Source organism: Falco rusticolus, chromosome 7 (assembly GCF_015220075.1).
Source record: "Falco rusticolus isolate bFalRus1 chromosome 7, bFalRus1.pri, whole genome shotgun sequence".
Lineage (NCBI taxonomy): Eukaryota > Metazoa > Chordata > Aves > Falconiformes > Falconidae > Falco > Falco rusticolus.
Window position 1 is genome coordinate 11,696,813 of NC_051193.1, and position 22,814 is coordinate 11,719,626.

Genomic DNA, 22,814 nt, shown 5'->3' on the forward strand with positions numbered 1-22,814 from the left:
TAAAGGCCACTCCTTAACACTTGGTTTCTGAGCATTTGTGAACATTTTATGAAGTCCACTAACGCATTGCCACTGGTTGTACAGCGGGAAGTTTTACCTCCCTGTCTGCCCTGCCTAGCTCTAGTAGTCACCCCTACTTCCTCCAACCGACATCTAATATAGCACTCTCTGAGCTGGACAGAAGAGGCTGACGCTATTCTCCGTGGTTCAGCAGCTGGCTCTGTACAGTATGGTGTGGCATTTGTCTTCCAAACCCCCAGCTCCATGTACCCGCCCTGAGCTCTCCAGCACAGTGCTTCAGTTGTGCAGCTCTTCACTGAAGTCCTATTTTCCACCCACCTTTCCTCCTGCCCTGATGGAGCACCCCTAAAGTTATGTCCTAATGATGCTCGGTCTGAGCTGTTTATCCTGCAGCACATCCTGGTCCTCTGGGGCAGCTGTTAGTGAAGTGAGGAAGCACAGCTGCACACAGCAAGCTCTTCCACCTTGTGCAAGGGCTCAGTTGCTCCTTCCTGCACACACTGTACAGTGAAAGAAGTCTAAAAACTCTCTATTGTTGTTCATCTTGCAGGGAATTAACAGACACCAATAGCACTTAATGATTTCCTCACCCTTCAGATGAAACTATTAATTAAGAGCCTGGTTTTAGTCAGTCACTGGTGTTTACCAGTTCTAATTGCTTTTCTTGGCACCTGGGTGGAATGCTGTTTTCTACTGGCTCACATTACTCCTGAGCAGCAATTCGTTTATTTGTCAGTAGCATGGCCACAGCATTAGTGCCCTCACTAGAATCACAGAATGGTTTGGGTTGGAAGGAACCTTAAAGACCATCTAGTTCCAACCCCCCCACCACGGGCAGGGACCCCTCCCACCAGCCCAGGTTGCTCCCAGCCCCATCCAGCCTGGCCTTGGGCACTGCCGGGGATGGGGCATCCACAGCTGCTGTAGGCAACCTGTGCCAGCGCCTCACCACCCTCACAGTGAAGAATTTCTTCCCAATATCTAATCTAAATCTTCCCTCTTTCAGCTTAAAACCATTACTCCTTGTCCTATCACTACATGCCCTTGTACAAAGTCCCTCTTTAGGTACACATCCTCTCCCTTTGGGTTTCCCATTGCTTTGGAACATTTTCCTGTCCACTTCCTCCTAACTTTTGATTCCCTGCTTTCAAAGAAGCCACCTTCCATGAACCAAGCTCAGAGAGAGCAAAGCCTCATCCTGGTTCAACCCTGGCCTTTCCGGGGTTTTGCCCTCCATTTTAAAACACCACGTGGACCTTTCTCCATCACACAAGGGGTGAAACACAGTCTTCTGACTTAGAGATAAGATGCTGCCTCAGGTCTGTTTACCCCATAACAAGTGCCACACCACCTTGGGGAGTCAGTCTAACTCAGTTACCCTTCCCTTGGACAGGGACCTGGTGACTTAGAAAAATAGCCCCAGGCTTCTCCCTAATAGTACATTATTCTGCAAAGAGGAATTATTTCCCTATCCCCAGCAACAAGGACTTTCTACCTAGAGCTGCGGCTTTATCTGCTGAATTGGTGATTTACTATTTCTTCTGTGAGCATCTCAGTGACGAGTCAGGCAGCCAATTTTGATCCCTTTGTGAGATTCAATTAAACCGTTAATTAAGTGATGTCAGTGTCCTTTAACAGCTGACTGCATGCACAAGCAAGCAAGAAGGGGACAGACCCTGCAGTGCTAATAAACTGTAGCAGCAGGGGTGGTTTACCGCAGCCCAGCTGCAGCTGTTGGGAACATCTGCCCAGGTTTTGCTGGCTTTCGCTCTGGTGCGGGAATACCTGGCTCAAGATGCGCTCAAAGTGGGTCAGTGAGTAGGTGTTTATAACCCTAAAGCACCCCTCGGGAGCCTTTGAGAAGTAATGGTTTAAGTCAGGTTATGTTTTTGCACTCAGACTTTGGCAGATAATCAGTGTTGCTTTCATGCCTGGCGTCCCTGCCTGGCCCCTCTTCTCCCAGCTGCCCCTCCAACCTCAGCCCATGACCTCTCAAACCAAAAAGAGATCAAGGACCCTCAGATCGTTTTTGTGCTTTTCCAATGCTCTCCTCTCTCTAATAGGTACTCAACAGCAGCGGGAACTGCTCAGAAATTTTACTAATGAACTGCCTAATAGCATTCCAAGTTCCTGTGCTGATGGTGAAGCTGGGCTGTGGGGTCCCCTTGGGGAGGTGCAGAGGGGAGCCCGGCCTCAATGCTACTCCCTTTTCTTGACACGACTTGCACCTCCTCTGCTGCACCCTCCAAGCTCCCCCTGCACCAGTGCCACTCCGAAGGGCAGGGTCCTCTCATTCCCCTGCAGTTCATAACTCTCTTCCTACGACCGCATCTACTGAGAGTCGGAGGCTGCGCCCCTGGACCCAAACCTCTCGGCAGCTACAGAGCCCCAACAGCCATCGCTTGGGACAGCTGCTCCCGGCAGCAGCTTCACAGATTGTTTTCCAAAGAAAGTAGGCAGAAGGGAGAAAGCACTGGGTGCTAGGGGCTGAATGCTAACTAAGGATGCAGGCAACAAAAAGGTGGGTCAGGAAAGAGAGAGAACATGGGGGAGAAAATGCAGGAAGAGAAAATACAACATCAAAAAACCCATAAAACTTTCCTAAGGCTAAAACTGCGCAGCTGGTGGTCCAGAGTCAGCACAGATTAGGAAAGGATGTAGGGAAGGGCTCTCCAGAATCAGGCTAGATGTAGTCTCCTTTGTTGTTCTCCCAGCCGGACCATATCAGAAGCACGGAGTGGCCTTGCTTGGGAGCCCTCCCCACCAGCATGACCAGCTCTTTGGGGCTTTCCCTTCACCATTGTAAAGAAGGCATGAAGACCATCCCAAAGTTGTATTTAGAAACTGTTCCAAAGCCTCTCCAAGCAGCAATGACAGTGCTCAAAAACCTTTCTTCCCTTTCACAGCTGGCTCCAAAATCCCTCCTCTGTGCCTTGCCACTTAATAATTCATTTTGCAAAGCCAAACTAAGCGGGCGTGGCTGGGATTGATGTCCACCGTACCTCCTGGCCACATCACTAAGACTCCAACTTTGGGCCCTTTCTCCCTCTGCTTGCCCCTCTGTGCAGGAGCAGGTCAGGCTTCCCAGCACACACAGGACTCCAGGTAGCAAGCAAAACCTGGGGCCACAGCCAGGAGAAAGACACATATTTCAACCCCCAGCCCCTTGGCAGGTCCCTAGATAAGGTGGTGAAATAGGACTCTTATCTCTTCATGCACCAGCCTGCAGGCAAACATCTCGCTCTCCTAATTGCCAGCCACGGCTCTCACACAGCCCCTTGCCAAGAGCTGGATGCTGCCTTTCATTTTGCTCCTGCCAAATCCACAGAAGTAATTTATCAATTTACTGACCAAGTAATCACACTGACCAAGGAATGCAAATGACTGTAGACAGGCCAGCCCTCTGGGCTTCTCTGTAATGCCAACAGCCAGGAAGCAGCCTGCTCCAGTGCTGGGAGAAGCTCTGAACGGATCACATCTCGGTCCTGATCGTAAAATCAGCCCTGTTTACAGAAATCCCTGCAAGAGAAGCAGTACAGCCATCTGGGGAGATCCCCTTCCTAGTGATCCTGCAGCCAAGAGTGCTGTCACCAAGGTGCCAGTGTAAAACTGGGACAAACTCTGCTGGGTCTCAAGAAACCACAGGGCAGAGCTGCTTTCCCCCACCCTTATCAGAGCCAGCAGGTCGGCATCTTCAAATCTGAGCCCTCTCTGGGCAAGAAGCTGGCATGGGCAGAGCCACTCTCGGTGTTTAAGGGGCAAGAGGCAGGACAAGGAGAAACGAACTTGGACTTTGCTGCCTGAAGCCAGATGGGCTGCACTGCACAATCGCGCTGCCAACATAACGTTCGTCTGCCCTGCTACAGGGGGCCTGGTTTGGCTGCCAGCTGCCCTTTCTCCCTGACAAAGAAGGGTTTTACCAGCATTAAGGACTCACCTGTCAGAGCTGAGCCAGTGACCTACCTACACTGCTGCAGGTATCAGCACAGCTAATCTGGACCTTACTCCAACCTCAGGATCAGCCCCTAAAAACCAGGGCAGCAGCAATGAAAACCATCCTTCACGGCCGAAGACGCAAGAGCACACGCTGGCTTGGTGACGGGGGCGATGCCAGTGTTTCAGGAGGGATGTCCCACCCGCGGGGACTCTGCCGTTGCTGCAGTATCCCACAGGATGCAGGTGCAGCCCAGAAGCATTGGTCTGGGCTCCCTGCTGCTTGCTGCAGGAATGCCAGCACCCCTCACCTCTCCAAACTCACCATTTGAACCGTTTTCTCCCCAGAACCGGTTGCTGGCTGCAGCAAGGCCGTTTCCACGCAGGTGGCTGTTTCTCCCCATTGCCGTGGTGACAGTGCTAGGTGCCAGCAGGCCGGAGGCGGCAGGGCTAGGGCCATATCTCCCTGGTGCTCACCAAGGACAGTGGGTACATCTAATCCGACGTTGCTCCATTTTACGCCTTTGAGGAGCACCAAGCAGCTATCGAATGACCAGCTCAGCGGCAGCGAGTAGGCACTCGGAGGGATGTAACACTGCCCACTGCTCTTATTAACGCCCTAAAAATCATGTCAAACAGCGTCCAGCTGGCTCTGGCAGGGCTCCTCTGCCACCTGCCTGGCTCTCAGCCCTCTGAGCCCCCTCGCGCAGCCAGTCTCAGGCATCCCCTGGCTCCAGCAGCCCCAGGGCTGGGCTGTCCTCCAGCAGGGCTCAGGGTCGGATGTGGATGTCAGCGCTGCCAGCACATCCTCACCAGCCCCATCCAAGGCAGCTGCTGCCCAGTTCACCAGGCACTGGGATGGAGACAGTGTGCTGGGCCACACAAGTTTCTCTTGTACCACTCTGACTCCTTACCTGAGCCTGTCACAACATACCTGAATGGAGGAAGGACACTGGTAGATGAGAGGACGAACCTGTGCAAGAGCAGCTTTCAGGGGTCACGGTGCACTGCGAGGAGCAGGGGCTCAGTAAGTCCTCCAGGCAAAGCCAGGGCTGCTTCGGCCCATGCTTGGCATGTTGTAAAGCTATTGGGGAGAAAGAGAGAGGAGGACAGCCATGGAGAGTGAAAGTAATGTGCTCCTGACTATAAAAGGGCTGAATTCAAACTAGTTCTGTCACCCACAGAAAATAAACTCCTCCAAAGGCTCCAGTTCATTCCTGGACAAAGCAGAATGCAGAAAATGTTGAGGGCTTTGTAGTGTTACCCACAACTTTCTACTGCCTTGTTGCAGTTTCTATAGGATTTTCTTTCACAGTGGCCAAATGTGTCGCTCCTCCTCTAGCAAAGCTCCCCTGGGGGGCACCTCTCCCTGTGGTCCTCCCCCCTTTGGCCTGCCAAGGGCCCTGGGCACCCACCAAGCTTCTCCCTGCCACACTCTAAAAATTTCTTCAAATTTTCAGGTGCACTTGGCACCCTCACACAACCAAGAACTGACAGCAATCACCCCACTAGCAAACTGAAACTGCACCAGCCAGAAGGTACCCTAGGAAAAGGATTTGACTTCCAGGAGGAAAGAAACAAGAGACACTATAAAAAATTACCTCTGTAGAAACGCAGCAAAGACGGTAGGCTCTTACAGTGTCCTCCACTCCTCGTTAACCAAGCAAGGGACAACATGTTACCCAGGTGCTGCAGCACAGCCCTAAGCAGTTGGGACTAGGGGCACTGTGCCCCTTTTCGGTTCTCCTCCCATGTAGGACCACGGTAGTCACTTGTGAGTTACTGGTTTCCAGGCTGCTAGTCTAAAACCGGTGCGGTATTTTTATGTCAAAACATCAGGAAAAGAATGTGCAATTCAGGGTTTTTCCCACATCAGTATTTTTCTGAGAATTCATTTTCTTACACAGTAAGTACAGCTCTTCCCTGAGAGAAACAAAGGCAAATCAGACCTTAGCCAGCAAACGGCTCTAGCAGGGGATACTGCTGCCTGATGAGCAGTCAGCCTGGTGGGCAGGTAGTGCCAGGCTGTTACTGCTACAGTGACTGACTTTGCACAGCTCAGCCCACGTCCCCTGCAGCAAGGAAAAAAATAAAAATAAAATAAAAGCCCTTTCACCATTCCCTCCTCCTGAGGAGTATTTGGCCAGAAAAGCTTTTACAACCACATGACAAGACAGGGAAGCACAAGGACTCAGACACATCAATGACCTGAAACTCAGAACGCGAGGCAAAAGCAAAACCACAAAATCTTGTCCCGTTGCTTGCACACAGGACCATCTATTTGCTCTGCAGCATGCACCTATCTGATAACAGGTTCCCACAAGGATGAAAGCTGATGGAGGGCCACACATCCCATCGCCATCCAGCCTTTAACATCTCCAGCTTCACCACAGCCCTGAGAGATGCTGCAGGAAAGCAGCAAGACATAGGACATAAACAAGGCAAGCGATTTCTTAAAGCATCAGAAATCTGATTCTTCTGGCTGGATCAAAAGGACCAAGAGAAGCATAACAGACACAAGCACCTGAGCAAAAGAAAGGTCCTATAAGTACACAGAGAACATCAGGGAGCTAAATCAGGGCGAGCCACTCAGGGCTGGAAGGATAATTGAAAGGAGTCTTTAGTAGATACACCATTAATGGATACACAGGTTTGAATCTAATGGGATTTCTGTGGCTCGCTGTCTAATGTGGTTTAGATAAGAAATACCACAAGTGTCCTGCTTTTAGTATTTTTTTTTTTTAAAAAAAAAAAAAAAAAAGAAAAAGGAAAGGCAGCACAAGAAGTAACAAAAGATGGGATTCTGCTGCCAGCCAAACATAGTTTCCGAGTCAAGCACCTCGTCGCTTAGTGCCTATCTGAAAAGCCACGGGCTCAAGAGCTTTCCCATACACTCAAGGTCTCCAAAGGAAAGTACCACAGAACTGCACACACGAAAACAGAGGAAGTGTTCAAAGTGGTTTTCACACCCAAGATGCGGACGCTTAGAGGAACTAACACAAACAGGGATGCTGCTAGGTTGACAGAGCAGCAGTGGATTACAAGTGGACCCCAGACTTTGGGAAGGTCCCGTCCACATGTTCTTAGCCACAATGTTTTGCAAAGCTGCGTTATGGTTGGGAACGGCATGCACTGGAAAAATCCGAGTGCCTCAGCCCAACCTAAAAGCAGTGTACAGGCAATGGCTCTTCTGCCAAGCAAGGTGTGTTCAGTTTTTGCCTCTTGATCATGGGCCACCAGCAGAAAATGGCCACAAGTTTATACAAATGTTATAAACAGAATAAAAGAAGAGTCTCTGAATACAAGTTGGGCTAGTAATAATGTACAAAGGGGAAAACGTAACTGAAGGCCAAGAATCCCTCCCCCAGCATTAGCTCATGTAGACAAGAATTTGAGAAATCTGCAGTAACTACGGAAATGTCTCAGGTAGGAACATCCTGGTCCTCCAAGTGTCAGGAAGAGGCAGTAAACCCACACACAATATGCCTACGTAGTCCAAGGCACACCGCTGCCGGCTCTTAGCAAAGGGAATCTCATCTGCACCACTAAGAATTTTGGAAGACAAAGAAAATAAATCAGGCTCTTAAAAGCAAATTCTGTTTATTCATTTTCATCTTGTGTTGCTAACAAATCTTCGTCCTAACCTAGGAAAAATATCAGGTAGAAAATATCTCCCCTTTCCTCCCACCCTCCCCACCACACACACACTTTTTGTTTCTTAAATAAAAGAATCAAAATTTCAAGCATGAGAGATTTTTCTTTCAATATATTTCTGTAATAAAATTAACTCTGTCGTAGATACAAAATGCAGCAGCCAAGACCAGAGGATCTGCTATGCTACTCCAAGGCAATTAGTACCCAGAATGATCAGTTTGTCTGCAAACAGAATAAGAAAATACTTAGCACTTATCCAGCACTTTTTATCCATGAATCTCAAATTGTTTTACAAAAGCTGAAAATATGTTTTTGGCCTCATTTACAGAGAAGAAAACACCAGCTGGAACAGGAAGAGATTTGCCCCCAGTCACAGAACAATTCAACAGCAGAGCGAAGAACAGATCTCTGGTCTCTCAGCCCCAAGTCCAACAATCCGTGCCATGCTCTCTGCTTCACACAGGACAGCCTGAATCTGGCAAAAGCCCCCAACTGCAGAAATGCTGAAGTAGTTGATATTTTTGCCAATGAAAAAAAGCCTAAACGGAGATCTGACAGCTATTTTAGTAAGCACTGACCTCCCAAGGCTGTGATGCCAAGGAGTAAACCCAGCCTTGAATGGAGCTGCTGAGAGCTTTGGAAAAGAATGAGAAAAAAAAAAAAAAAAGAAAAAAAAAAGTCTCATACTGGAAGCGTGAACAAATGTGAGTGGTGCAGAAGGAGGTAAATCCATGATCTACAATGTGCAAATGATTCTCCACTCGGAGCTCTAGTTGAATGTTTGAGGAACAGATCACAGGATAAAAACCTAAACCCTTGACAAATAGTGTTATTAGTTGGAGAGGAACCTGGAGCTAAAGCACACACAGCCTGACATCTCCTTTATTAGCAGTCTTCTGACCTGACACTGCTCCTGACAGACCTGAGAAACCAACAGTGCAGTCACCAGGAAAAAAAGGGTGGGGAAATACAATGTCTTACCCTAGAAATATGCTTAGCAAGGCCAGGAGAGAAGTACCACAAGACAGAGAGTAAAGGCTGATTCAAGGACCTCAGAGCACCCTCCACTACGAGGTGCACCATTCATGCTGTAAGCAGGCACCAGCACCTCACACAGTTATTTTCCTATGCATTACCATGCAAAATGAATGCACGACTTCAACACTCTTCTTCACAGGCATGAGGCCACAACAACACATCAGCCACAGCTCATTTTGGTCCAAACAAGACACCCACAGGGTCCTTTAAAGTAGAGGGTCTCCCATGTGTAAGCACCAATTTTCTAATGCCCCCCTCCGTGTCTTCTACAGGAATGGGACAGCAGCAAGCTCCAGCTTCCGACAGATCACCTCGCAATGCTGGGATGGTTGCGCTGCCCGGCAGCACACAGTCATAAACCAGCCTGTGTGCAGAAAAACCCAAATATTGGCCTACAACCAAAACCTCCATCTTCAAGAGAAAAGAGCAGGCCAGCCTCCTCACTAGCCCACACTGGCAGGTAATATTACACCCAGGAGCTTATTTTATCAGCAGCATAAACACCGCAGTGGTCCAGTCAGCATCGACACACCAGCCAGCCGGGCTTTGAAGCCCGGGAATATCGAATCGGGTTCTCACAGAGAACAGCACATCAAACAGGGATAGGTAAGCAACCTAAGTCAACCAGCTCATCTCCCAACTGCAAATCTGCAGCAACGCACATAAATTCAGGCCTCCTCCCCCCTTTCTGGGCAAACCCAAATGCTACTAATTCTCCGTGCTTGTACTCCAACCTGCAGGAAGGTGCCAGCAGCTGGGTCTCCCTTCCCCTCAGCAGCAGAACCTACAGAAGGCCGTGAGGATTCACCCCCATGCTGCAGAAAAGTCCTTCCAATGTGAGCAAGGAGCCAGTGTGTGCTCCCCACTCCCCTCCCAGCCATCCATCTTCCTTCTGTGCCCACCTCCTCGTGCATTAAAGACACAACCAGCTGCCCCGGCTCTCTGGTGTTAACACAGCACTTTTCACTTAGGAGCTTTTACAGATATTAAGGCACAAAGATTAAGTGACTTGCATAAGAGTCAGGAACACACCTCACGTCTCCCAATTGCAGTGATTTCTCACACCTTTTTTCCCTGACCTCTTGCATATTAAAATCACATGAGTAGATTGCATGGATGAGAACGGGATTTCATTTCCCTAGTAATACTGAAGATACAAACACAGGTAGCTGTATTTCTAAGCCCTCCCCTTGGCTACTATACATTCCCTCTATGACAGGCTGTTTGTCTCAACAAGGTAGGAGAGCACCAGTGCAGAAGGGAACACTCCACAATGTGTTGCAATGCTCCATCTTTGCCATCCTAAGACCTACAACAGGAGAGAAAACAGACATGTCTCTGGGAAACCAGGAAAGGAACCTCAGCTACACTTTGTTCATCAACTGGAACAGGGAACAGCAGCAGCGCTTAATGCAGCAGGACCTCTGCAGTAGACACAGGGTCAGAAGAAATATTCACATGCCTAACTTGAGCAGTTCGGCTTTCCACAGCTGGGGGCCGTGTGAGATGCCAACTGGTAGGAGCTCCCAGGTCAGGTTTCTTGACGTGACTGATGGTTTGGTTTCCTAGAAGGCGTGAGTGTTTGGCTTTGGTGTGTCTGTGGCAGAGGCCCAGACCCAAGGAGAGCAGCCGCTCCAGCTATGCGTCGTACTACGTGCAGCTGTGCCTCATGTGGAAGTTAACCACGTACTCTGCGTTAGTGCGCTGCACCGAGATGGCAAAGGGCTCAAAGGGGTGGAAGGTGAACGCAACCAGGCGTCGCACTGTGTGGTTGATGGGTCGCCCCAGGAGTCCCGCCTGGATCTCAAACTTCAGGAGGCCAGAATCACGAGCGTAAAATCTGAAAGGAAGAGAAAGTCAATTATGGCTGTTCCCGACTATGACTTTGCCGTCTGGGCTCTTCACACACAGAGACAAGTGCCCTTCTCAATCCCTGGTACTCCCTCAGGGGCATGAGGTCCTCAGCTGGCTGTCTGGCTCTTGGTCATACAGGAAAGTCCCTCCTGGGGCAGCTAGTTTTCCACTGTCTAGAAAAGCTTGACTTCATTTTAGTATCATCAGCGAGAGAACTCTGCCTGTCATTTTGGTGGATGTAGCTGACTTTGCAAGAGGGAATAAGTTTCGTCCAGACTCCACCTGTGCTGGCTCTCCATCCTCTCTTAATGCAAGCTGCTCCCCTTGATCCCTAAGGCTGATATACTGTACAGAACTGAGCTCACTTCCCTCGGCAATGGCCGTCACTCCAAGCATAAGGCCACTCCTTCCCACTCCTGGTGCTGCCAGGTAGGCTTTACACTGCTGCTGTTGCGCCTCACTACAGCCCCATTCAGTCAAGGAAGGTGAACAGTTCAACCCAGTTCTGCTCAAGGGTGCCAAGTTGTGCTTTAAACCTCAAGCAAGGCTCTGCAGTTCCTTTTAGATTTGCATCAAAAAAGCATTAACAAGACAGGCTGGGCTGGAAGTACCTGGTGGATTGTGTTCAACAATTACAGCAAGGGCAGAGCTCAAGGGAAACCTTGCGTCTTTCTGCCGTCACCCACAAACCTGCCTGTGGGTCAAGTTCATTTGCGTCTCCAAACAGGTGAGCTCTGGAACACAGCTTCAGCACAAAGCAAACATTGCCAAGGGGATGAGGCCAACAGCACTGAAGAGACAGGCAAGTCTAGAAAGCCTTTTGCTTCCTGAACCTTCTCTGCGTACCCTGTGTACCACAGCCCAGGTAACACCGCCCAGGACATAAGCCCAGGTAATGCCACTGCCCTGTGCTGCTGTGGGAACAGAGGACCCTGTGATGACCCCACCCTCCCCAAGACTTCGATGGTGGAGGTTTCTGGATGTGGTACCTTCACAAAGCAGCTGGGCTCTAACTCAAGTCCTCATCCTCAGGTTGTCTCAGTTCGTGAAGACCATTTTCTCTGCTCTTTCAGTTTCGGGCACAGAATTGCCATTTTGCCTCCCAGCTGTTTCCTTTTCCACCATTACTTAGTACATATGTGTATTTTGCATTTTCCTCTGGTTTTAACTCGGCGAATGCTTTTAATCTCAAAGCACATTTCCCCCCGCCAGCAATACAATGCACTCAGCTCTCAGCCTGGAAGAACGGGTGATGACAGACACAGGCGATGCTGTTTCAGGAGCAGACACACTCCACATTTTAACAACACAGCCTATTGAGAACCTCATGTTCTTCCTGGAGGGCCACTCTCCTCTCCCTTCCCCTGAATAAAAGTGCTAGCAAGCCCTGCCTGAAAATTGCACACAAGAACCCAGGAAGAGAATCACAATCTTGGTATTTGGTTTTTCAAAAAGCCCTTTTCCTCCTACACAAGGCTGGGTATGCAGAGGGTCATTCTTTAAGTAAAGCACAGTCCCCCGTCTGCTCCTCTCTCTCCCCAATTCACAATAATTTACTACTCAAGATGAAGCTCCCTGTAATCTCAAAGATGTGCTCAGTTTGGTATTTTAAAATGTATTTTTAAAAGTGCTCTGCAATCAGAAGCCATTTCCATGGGCTCTCACTCTGGGGATAAATTAGGCGCTGCAATATAAAATTGTATGTCAACAGAAACAGCAAGACCAGCCTTTTCAAACCGTACAAAAATGGAAGATTTATCTGCAGACCAATTTTTTGGTTAAATGGCTCCTTATTAGCCATCTAGATGGATTTTACAGACCTCCCACTATAGGGAAGGCTGTGTTAGAGCCTCTTCCTCACAAGTGCCATCATTTCACCTAGTAAATACCTCTTCAAGCCTCCTCAAAAGATACTGGAAGACGGCAGTGATAGGGAAACTAAAATACTTCCCGCCCGAGAGCAACCAACCACTAGTCTCTCAAGTGGAGTTGAAAGTTGAACCTTCTGGGATGCAGAAAGGCACTAAGGGTTAAAAGGACACAGTGCACAGAGGCACTGAAACCAATGTGTCAAAGGTATGGAGGCCTTCCTATCTCCCACGTCAGGCCAGGAAATTGCACACAGATTATAACACCCTTAGCTGCTGAAGGGTTTTGCACTCCAAACAATTATAGGACTTACATTACAAATCCTGTGGCCCCTTATTTCCAAGCCCTCTAACCACAACAGGCAGCGGCATTATTTTATTAATCCCTTTGTTTTGCATATGAGAAACACAGCAGTACTATTTCAGCTACTGAATGGTTAAGGTCAGTGCCTTGCCTTCTGCTTACTTTCCAAAATCCAGGAGCCCCACTGCTCTGAGGCCCTATTCAAGTCCTAATTGACTCTGCACAGCTTTGAGCTTTTAAAGCTCTGGCTCTGAAATGCCGGTTTGCTCAGGGGAGGGAGGGAAGGTGGCACTTCGCTTTGTTTACTACAAAGACTTAACCTCAGCAAATGACTGCGGTTTTGCTCCCTTTTGTCTGCAGGATCCATACGCAGGTTGGCGCTGGCAAACAACTGCCGCCCTGCGAGCTTTCCCAACGTCAGGCATGACAAGGGGGAAAGGGCAGGCTATTCTCTGCAGATAACATGGGAGCTGGAGATCAAACCAAATCATACAGGCAGAAAAATCAATTAAATATACATAATTTGGGAACCGAGAGCGCAGGAATAATCAGAGGTTCCCCACCACCTGAGTCAGGGCCAGGAAAGGCATGAAACCATTTTCCAAGAATGCAGATGAAAATAAAGTTGGGAAACCAGCCAGAACGGTCTCCCTAGGCTGCCTGAGCCCCCAACAAGTGTGGAGCCACTAAACAAAACACTTAGGCATTGAAGGCTCTCTTTGTTTTCAGAGCATAGGTTTGCTTTTGCAGTACTGTAAGTGGAAAGCCTATTCTGCCTGGAGAACTCAGCCTCTCTGAGTCTTTCAGGATGGAGATGTTGGATTCTTAACTGCTACTACTTGCAGCCATGGCTGCGGCTAACAAAAAGAAAGAAACAGACCTGGTGTTTCCGCAAGAAGCATTGCAAACCTCCTTATTCCCAAGCTTGGACTTACTCCTTCTGGCAACACTGAGGACTCAGACAGAGTCTCAGAAGAGGCACAGAATGGCCCTTACACATGACTAAAACTCCTACTACAGAAACAAATTCCCTACAGGTCACAGAAAGAAGGGGGCTATGAAGAGAAGTACAGCTCCCAGGGTAAGAACTGTAAACAATGAAAGTCTGAAAACAGCTAAATCGATACCACAAGCATTCTGAATACCACCCAACCCAGCTGCTATTTTATTCATGGGACAAACCAGATCACCCTCGCCAGCTAAACCCACATGCTCAAAAGGGATCCTCCCAGCACAGGGAAACAGGCATCCAGAACCATATCACTCTGCAGCCCAAACAGGATGACAGGACTGCAAGAAGAGGAAGAGGAACAACAGCATTCATGTGGAAAAGGCTCAGGCTTCACTTCCCCAGGGCAGCTCAGCGAGAAGACCTGAAGAGCCCTCCCACACATACAAGATAAAACAGTTACTGCAAGAAGAGAGGCCAAGCTTTGTGGGACTGCTGAAACAGACTGTCTGGTGAAAGGATGTTATAAAAGAAAGGCCTTAATCTACTCCCTTTCCTGCACATTTGATGCCACATGGGAGAGTGGATTTAGAGCTACTCTCGCACTGCTCTCCTCACATACAGCTCCTTGGCCTGTTTCATACCTTATAGGGTGATCACCGCAGGTCTTGGGCCGCTCCATGACTGACACCCACTTGTCATCATAGCTGAAAAGGGAGAGGTCGAGGTACGGGCTGCCACTGTACGACTGGGCGCTGATCGGGAGCTGGCCCAGCAGCCTCCGCACGGCCTCCGTGTGCCCTCCATACTTGGCATTCACAATAGTGTCTTTGAACCTGCAGCAAGCCAAGAAACAGGTTTTACTCACAAAGGCCACAGGTGAACAGCACAGCTTGAATAAAGTAAGGAGTAAAACAGATAGGGAAAGAAAAACAGCAGCAGTGTAAGAACTAAACCAGCTCATTTCCAAAGATGTATCACAGTGATTCAAGCACCAGCCAGTTCTGGTGACCTTTTTATCCTCCCTCGTCATTACAGTTTCTGCTCTGAAAGTCCAAACTGACAGAAGGACAAGACCGTGCCTACCCACAAGGTCTGGCCCCAGCTGCTCTGCAGTACAGGAAATGAACAGGATCAGAAACAGGGAGAGGTGGATTAGCAGTTTATCAATCAATCCAAGTTCTACCATGAAGCCTGGAAACAACACACGCAAAAGCCAGAGGGTTTCACAATTAACAACTGAGCCCTTAATGCTGACTTGAGAATCCCCTGCTCTCTGGCTGCTATGTTTTAAATGCATACAGGGAGAAACCTTAGATGAGGAAGAACCTTGATGAGAAGCCTAAAGCTCTTCAGAAACTACAGTGAGCTGAAAGTTTTTCCTGGTGGAGAGATTAACACAGGCTAGATTTCCCTTTCCAAGTAAAATTTGAGCTTTCCATGCACAAGAACAGTCAGATCAGCTGCATGGATCATACATCACGGAGGGTAAAACATTTCCATTTGGCCAGAAACACTCAGTCAGCTCACTGGAATTATGCATTGTTAGTTTGCTACGGAAGTTAAACACTCCTGTTGCAGGCCCTTATAGCCAAGGGGATGAAAAGATTCTCCTCCCTAAGACAAGGCAGGAGTTCTTCAGGTGTCCGTGGTGAGCTCTCATTCTCTCTCACACTAAGCATTATGGATTTCCTGACAGGCAGTTCTAGAAAGCTACAGTCAAGCTTCCTCTTACTTATGGGATGTCAACCTAAAATCAACAGCGCTTCATGCCCATAAGTGATTGCCAAGTACTTTGGATGATGGGAAACAAGTCACTGGAAGAATAAAAACACCCAGAGTCACATAAAAATATATTCCAAGAGAAATAACACACTCTGCATCATTAAAACCACATTCTACTGTTAAAGCACATTCTAGAAACCCAGGTTATTTTGCTATTTTGCCCAGATTTCACAATACGTCTACAGATGAGCTTCCTTTCTCCTAGGCAGTTTGATGAGAACCACAAGCTTGTGACTGATGTTGGAGATAATGCTACAGAACACAGCTTGAGACACGCTAAATTCAGAGAACACCACTTGGCAAAATATGTCCAATTAGATGGCTAATCTTATCTTCAGGGACCTAAGCTACTGGGCAGTAACACTCCAATAACCTCCAGAAGAGTTACTGCTCAAGGACAGCCAGAAACATCTTTCCCTCAAAATTTCTCTTCCTTCTTCTAAGCACTGGATTGCCACTGCTTTGTTCCTTCCTGTAACAAGACAGATGCCACAGAATATAAAATCAGATGCATGGGGCTGCAAGATGAACTATGTACAAGCCAGACCCTTGCATCACCCAGCAACTAAAGGAACTGTTTTTTTCAGGATTGCCATTGTTATTTGATACTAGCCTTCAGCTGATGGGGGTGAGCGTGTGTCTATACGGTATAAAGCATGCTCCGAATGGCTCACCGGCGCTGGATCTGCCTGGCAAAGTTGTTGCTGGAAGCTGAGCAGGGGAACTGGACCGCCTCACTGTGCAGGGTGGCATTCCTGAAGAGGTCACAGAAGTTCTCAAACAGTTCCAGCAGCTCATCAGATGTATTCTCGAATACAGCAATAACCTCTGTGGTCACCATGTTGTACACAACAAAAAATGAAGGCTGGGGAGAGAGACAGAGGCAGCGGTTACCCAGGAGAGTACAGGTGGAGAAGCTGTCCCTTCCTTCTCCTCACATGACACTGCAGACCCTATCCAAATTTCCCTGCAGTGCAGGAGAATCGCACATGCTCACACTAATCCATTCTGCTATTCAAATGCTTCAACAGGTACCAAATTATCCACCTCTATACTGTTATTATTTATGAAAAATAACGGGCTTCCAATTTTTCAGCTCAAACTCTGTGTCAGTATTTCTGTTTTCCTCTCTGCCCTCCACCAAATCCAAAACGCTTTCTAAAATGCCAAATTTAATTTTCATTCCTGCTGACAAAATCATTTTAAATCCAGTGCTAGCTGGCCACAAATTATTTTTCCCTTTGCATAGAGATATTTTTTCCCCCCTTCTTAATATTTCCATCACACAGAGATGAGTCTTTTTACTGTACTGTGCATATACCACTGCCCACAAAAAGTTGTGCCCTCCAGGCACCCTGCCAGCACAGAAATGAAAATATGAAAGACATTAATGATTTCTTTTTAATGCCAACATTCTTGTGCACGAAGGCCCAGGTACCATGCTGTGGATTGGCAATGGCAGTGTTTCATGGCATGAACAAGCAAGAAATCAGGAAAAAGGTGACATTGTGTCAGTGCAGCCACACCAAAGGGAGATGATGCTCCCATCCCATTGGGAAAGGACAGGCTTAATCCTTGGTCATCAAAGGTAGCTTTTGTTAGACAGGAGTGCTAACAATCCCAGCACCCCAAAGTAAGAACCCGTCCTTACTTCAAAGGTAACTAATTCCCATGGTATATGTACATATCTGGTTAAATCTTCTGTCATAAAGATAATTTCTAAATGCTTCACCTCCTGCTCCCAAACGATGCTCAGGGATCACAGCAGGCACTCTGCCCAACCCACCCGCCTGCAAATATCACAAGGCTTGTTTGTTTTACAGCCCCAAAATAAATGTGATAATACGATCCAGCCCCCACATGTCAAAATGAAGCGCGCTAGATGAGGTTACTCACTAGACTACCGCCTAAGGAAAGGGAAGCCCTTCTGAAACACAGGGTGGGAGCAGAGAGAAAATAAGAGGAGACAGCAGAAGGAAAAGCTATTTACATCACTGAAGATTGCAGGGAGTATCCTCCAACCTTAAATATAAAAGTTCCACTGCCAGTTTAACACACAGACACATCTACAGGATGCCCCTGACCAGAGAAACTACCCTCACTGCTTTTTAGCAGCACCTGCAACACAGGCAAAACATCCCAGCATGGGTGGCAGAAGTCGAGTGTCACAGAAATCACGCAGCAAAGCTGTCAAGTCTATCAACACAAGCCTAGAACAAGAACAAACCCCAAGCTACATATACACCACAGAAAATTGTGAAGGATTCAGTGCAGACCATGACAATACACAAGCAACCCACAAGCATGAACATCCTCAACTCTCTTGGCAGAGAAGCCAGAGAGAAGAGAGGAGCCTGAAATTGGATGAAATCTCACATCTCTCTCTGATAGATGAAAAAAAATGGGACCTTTAGATATTTTGTGAAACAAGGTTTCTTCAGGAAGCCCTAACACAAAGCCTACATTCAGGCAGGTGTGTGGAGACTGCTCTACATCTGGAATTATCTCCTGAAAGAACTGGGAAATTAGATGCTTTTTCTCCAGCATAAAACACACTGCCTGAGGAACACCGCAAACAACCACAACCTACATCTTACAGTAACCCTGGGGCGAAGAGAGTCAAGAGCGCGCTGCAGCAAAGCAGGCACAAAAGCCTTGGTAACCACAGCAGAGAGGGAGCCGAGCCTAACACAAACACTTACATCGAGGTCAGAAGCACCATTCCAGATACCAGCCAACAAGCAAAATGCTGCAGGCCATTTCCACAAAGCTTTAATATTTTTGAGACAGCCACTCAGTTTTACACAAATAGATAAAATGCATTAGATTAAGCCTTACCTACTCCCTCCCAAAGCAACTCCACCAAACAACCACAACGTAAGAGAACAATAAAATCAACAAGTCATCTTCCAGAAAGAATTAAGACTAAGGCAACATGCAAAGAACTACTGTCTATTTCTTCTACGATCTAAGTCCTGGATCTGGCAAACACAGGGAGGAAGAAAAAGAAAAGCAAACATCTGGAGAATAATCAGATCCGGAGATTTATTACAAATTCTTGCTAAATACTTTCAACAGAAAAAAAACCACAAGTGGGTTAAAGGAACAGAACAGGTTAAAAAAAAATCCTTCTCAGTTTCACAGAGCTCAAAACCTGACCACCACCCTAACAGTAGTGAAAAGATATGATCAACCTGCAGAATGGTGAAATGTCTGGAGGGACCCAGCACTGACTAGGCTACATTTGCTCTGATTCAACTTCTTTAGTACTATAACGAAAGCAGAAGCAATTGGCACATTAGCTAGATCTAGGAGCTGCTACTCTAATTTGGAGAGATCATAAATAGTATCTCTCATTGCACCTTGAAAGAGTAAGTACGTAGGTAGAACAGAAAAGGTAATTCTACCAGGGACAAATGAAGGCTATTATATATAAAAAATATGCTTGATGATACATGAGAAATGGGAGAGACTACCTAAGTGTACTATATGAAATACCAGCAAAAAAGAAAAACCAAAAAAAAAACCAGCTGGGAATTTGAGTGGGGAAGAGGGTTGTACAACATCTATGAGCATGGGCAACAACCTCGGGAGAAAGGGGACTCAGTAACCATGTCAGATCTTTTCTCTCTTATTTTCAGTTGAGATGGAAGTGATGAAATTATGAGAGCAAAAGACACAGTTATTCAGTTATTCAGTATCAGAGGCATCAAATATTCACACAAGAATGAAGTACCAGGGTTCCTAAACATCATTCACAGGGTCAGCTAAGAATCGCAGCTCACAGCATTGCACCTGCTTCAGCACTTGACCCAAAGCAATGAGCAGCCTGAGGAGGCAGGCAGTACCTGGGAAGGATCCGTCACCCGCAGCGTGACCACATCTTCGCTAGTGTATTTGATAAACAGATGGTTTTCATCCAGAAGCTGCATCTTCCACATGCGGAGCTGCCTTAACTGATCAAAGTACTGGAAGAACCTTCTTTTTGCTATAGCGCTTCCATCCTGCTCGGCCCTTCTCCACAGGTACACCAGCAGCCTGTGCTTCAAAGAGTTTATGAAGGGCTCTTTGTAGGGGTTGGCCATCCCTGTCTGAGTATCCCGCTGCACCTCGGGATACACCGCAGACAGAGTCAGGAGATCGTCCTCATAGCAGAAGCGGCCGATAGTCCGTACATCAATGAATGTACCCTCAGGTGTTACCTGAAAGACGTGAATAGTCTGCTGCTGCACAGAGAGAATGGCCAAGATATTCTTATAGAGGTACAGCCCCTGGTTGTGAGACAGAATGACTTTGTCACATTTGAAAGTCCGTGTGTCACAAAGTCTACCTGTGTGGAGGTCTATGATATGCAAGGAATAATCCTCCAAGGGGGACCGGGGATTAGGCGTTACCGACTCACTGTTGCGGTAAACCTCGAAGAAGGGAGGATGAGGCTCCTCGGGCAGGTACGCGGCAGAGCCAACAATCACGTATCGACAGTCATCAGTGAACAAGCTGCACTCCCGGTTCAAGTGCTCCCCATTGGAGGCCACATTGGTGATATGGAGCAGGACAAAGAAGCGTTCAAAGAGCCGCCCCCGGATGTTGACAGATCTTTGGTCATTGCCGTTGGCCAGGATCTCTCCCTCATAGCCTTGCAGGAGGTCTTCCGCCGCCTGGCAGCCTTGATACTCGTAGATCTCCAGAGAGGTCTGGTCAGAGGAGAAGGCAATGAAGTAGCGACCGTCAGGGGAGAACTTGCGCAAGAAGCAGGGTGGCTTCTCCACGTTGACCACAGTGAAGTTGGGGAAGACATTCTGGTGGAAGACGCGGACTTGGTGCCAGTGGGTGCCGGCTTTGCCTGAGCTGATCCGGCGGCACTCCAGGCGGTGGATGACATTCTGGTTCTGGATGCGGCGAGGCCTGATTGTGGGGGCGTCATGGTCCATGGTCAGAACTCTACTTCATCTTCACCCTGCTAGGGAGAGAGCGTACATGTGCCCTGGAACTACTCCAAGGTGGGGGTAGAACTCAAGAGTACTGGGGAACCTGCTTGCATGGATGGTGTGAGAGAAAGCCCCACAGCACCCAGGGTGGGGGGTGGCTGAAAGGTGCGGACTTGCTTTTGGAATGGGGAAGGTGCCACTGGACACTGGGAGAAGGTGGTGAAACTAGGAAAGAGACCTCAGTGGGAGATACCAGAGGAAATGGAGGGAGCCCAGAGATAACCCCAGTGCACTGAGGGGTTATAGTATCTGCAGGTCTGTCTGATGAACAGGGAGACACAGAAGGTTCTGGGAGGGGACGGAGGGAGCCAGGAGGGCAGACACAGGTGGCCACCAAGGGAGTGGAGGGAGGCCGGGGAGCCGAGGATAAGCCGCAGACCTGCTCGCTGACAGGTACAGGGGGGCAGCCTGGAGAGAACGGAGGGAGCTGGGGGCGGGGGGGCACAGGAGGGGTCACCGGGAGGCGTACGGGCCTGCCTGCCGAGGGAGGCGCAGGGAGCCCCGGTTCCCCGGGAGCTGTGAAAGGGCTCGGAGCTCCAGGGGAAGCCATGGGGAAGCTGTGGGCCCGCCTGCCGATGGGAACGGGCTCCCAGCTGCTCTCCCGCTGGTCTGGGGGGTGAGGGGGGACACGGGGGAACCAGGGATCGCGGTGACCCCCTGACAGGGCAAGGACCCGGGGAGGCCGCGCGGCGGGGCCGGGAGCGGGGCGGGAGGAGGCCACAGCTTCGCTCACCGCCCGGGCCCGCCGCTGGGTCCCGCCGCCGCCGATCACTCTATGGCCGCCGCCATCTTTCCGCCACCGCACGACGACGCACCGCGACGGCAGCGGCGAGAGGGCGTTACCGCCACACTTCCGCTTCCGGCCGCCGGGCCAGGGAGGCGGCCCGGGCCGGGCTAGACTGTCAGCAGGCTCGGAGCGCCCGCGCCCCCTGCCGGCAGGAGGGAGCGCTGCGGGGCGCGCCCGGGCACCCTCTGCACCCCCGCACCTACACCGCACTCACCCGGCACCCACTGGACCCATCCTGCACGGCCCGCTACCCCGCACCCACCCCGCGCGCACCAGGTACCCACTCTGGACCCACCCTCCAGGCCCAGCCCTACACCCCGTGCACTCCCAGCACCCCCTGCACCCATCCTCCAGCCCCAGCCCTGGGCACTCGCTGCACCCTTACATCCCCATCACCCATCCGGCACCCTGTGCCAGCACCCCCTGCACCCCGGCCACCCCATCCCAGCACCCACCTGCACCCTCACTCATCCACCCCAAAGCCCCCTGCATCATCCTGCGCCCCAGCACCTCCTGAGCCCCGCCATGCCTTGGACATCCCAGAGCCCTCCACCCCCAGGTACCCCCTGCACTCCCAGTCCCCACGCAGGGACATCCCAGGGGACATCCCACCTGCTGCCAGTTGGCGTGCACCCTGACACCCCAACCCCAGCACTGGCAGCAGGGACTGGGGGCACCCCTTTGACCTTTCCGAGGGGCTCGAAAGCTTTTTGCTCATGCAGGGCTCCCCGCAGCCTCCCCCATCCCACCCCACGCAGCAGCTGCTGGGGCACCTGGCCTTCGAAGGGAGGGAAGGAGGAATGTCGGGGGGGCCTTGAGAATTATTTGCCAGCCTCTTGCCAAGGCCGAGCCACCGTGCTGGTGCTTGGAGCCCTCCCACCGGCAGGCGCAAGAGCCAGGAGCGGGGCAGGATGCTGAACCCGGGGTGCTGGAGAGCCCGTGGGGTGGGTGCACCCCCTTTCCGTGGGGTGGGTGCCCCAAAGGGATGCAGCAGTGGTACCCAACCGAGCCAGCCTCGCCCCAGGGTGGAGGGGGCATGCTCCTGCTGCACCAAAGCTCCTGCCACTGAAATTCCCAGGGATCTTCCCTGTGGATGATGGGGTGCTTTAGGGTTGCATCAGCAGCGGGGCAGAGTGGGACCCCACCGCTCCAGGGGATAGGACCTGGGTGGCTCCAGCTGCCTTCCCGCAGGAATGGGGGAAGGCAGCCTGCCTGGTGCTCCTGGGCAGCGAGCAGGGCACCCTGAGGGACTGGGGAGACCCTGCCGCCACCCCACCTGCCTGCCACACTCCCATCTCCCAGCAGGTTCGTTCCCAGCAGCCGTATCCCATGTCCCTCCCCACTCTCCCCATTGCCTCCTGGTTGCAGAAGGCATGATGACAAGACTAAAATGAATGGCCCCAGCGTCTCTCTTTGTCTCTCTGCCTCCTGCCTAATTAATTGAGATCCACCTTAATAGGATCAAACTAAATACCAAAGAGCATCCAACCACACAGCAGCTGGCAGAAAAACAACCGCCCAGTACACACACACCGAAAGACAGCTCGCCATACAAAAGAGCCATTAATACAGTGGCAATTAGTGCTTCCGGAGCTAATAACTTCATCACCGCAATCAACCCATGGCCACAGCC

General features: G+C 49.8%; 1 protein-coding gene across 4 annotated transcripts; it reads right to left on the reverse strand.

Moving 5' to 3' along the window:
• Positions 1-1,000: 1,000 nt before the first annotated feature.
• Positions 1,001-21,245, reverse strand: DET1 (DET1 partner of COP1 E3 ubiquitin ligase). 4 transcript variants are annotated; one of them, XM_037395315.1, is made up of 5 exons: positions 21,128-21,245; positions 19,255-20,366; positions 16,081-16,271; positions 14,266-14,457; positions 1,001-5,038 (listed from the first exon to the last, which is right to left on the reverse strand). In XM_037395315.1, exons 2-5 carry the CDS (start codon positions 20,335-20,337, stop codon positions 4,945-4,947), a joined length of 1,560 nt encoding a protein of 519 aa, XP_037251212.1. In that variant the 5' UTR covers positions 20,338-20,366; positions 21,128-21,245; the 3' UTR covers positions 1,001-4,944. The 4 variants fall into 4 exon arrangements, with proteins under 4 accessions (XP_037251212.1, XP_037251211.1, XP_037251209.1 ...); XM_037395314.1 differs by lacking the exon at positions 1,001-5,038 and adding an exon at positions 7,538-10,486 and having other exon boundaries at positions 19,255-20,363; XM_037395312.1 differs by lacking the exon at positions 1,001-5,038 and adding an exon at positions 7,538-10,486.
• Between the last annotated feature and the right edge of the window lie 1,569 nt (positions 21,246-22,814).

Coding starts and splice junctions, on each gene's coding strand:
- DET1 (XM_037395314.1), bottom strand. CDS start 20,337: ATGGACCATGACGCCCCCACAATCAGGCCTCGCCGCATCCAGAACCAG. Junction 14,458..16,080: donor GCCAGGCAGATCCAGCGCCG/GTGAGCCATTCG, acceptor GGCTTGCTGCAG/GTTCAAAGACACTATTGTGA. Junction 10,487..14,265: donor TGCGGTGATCACCCTATAAG/GTATGAAACAGG, acceptor TCTTCCTTTCAG/ATTTTACGCTCGTGATTCTG.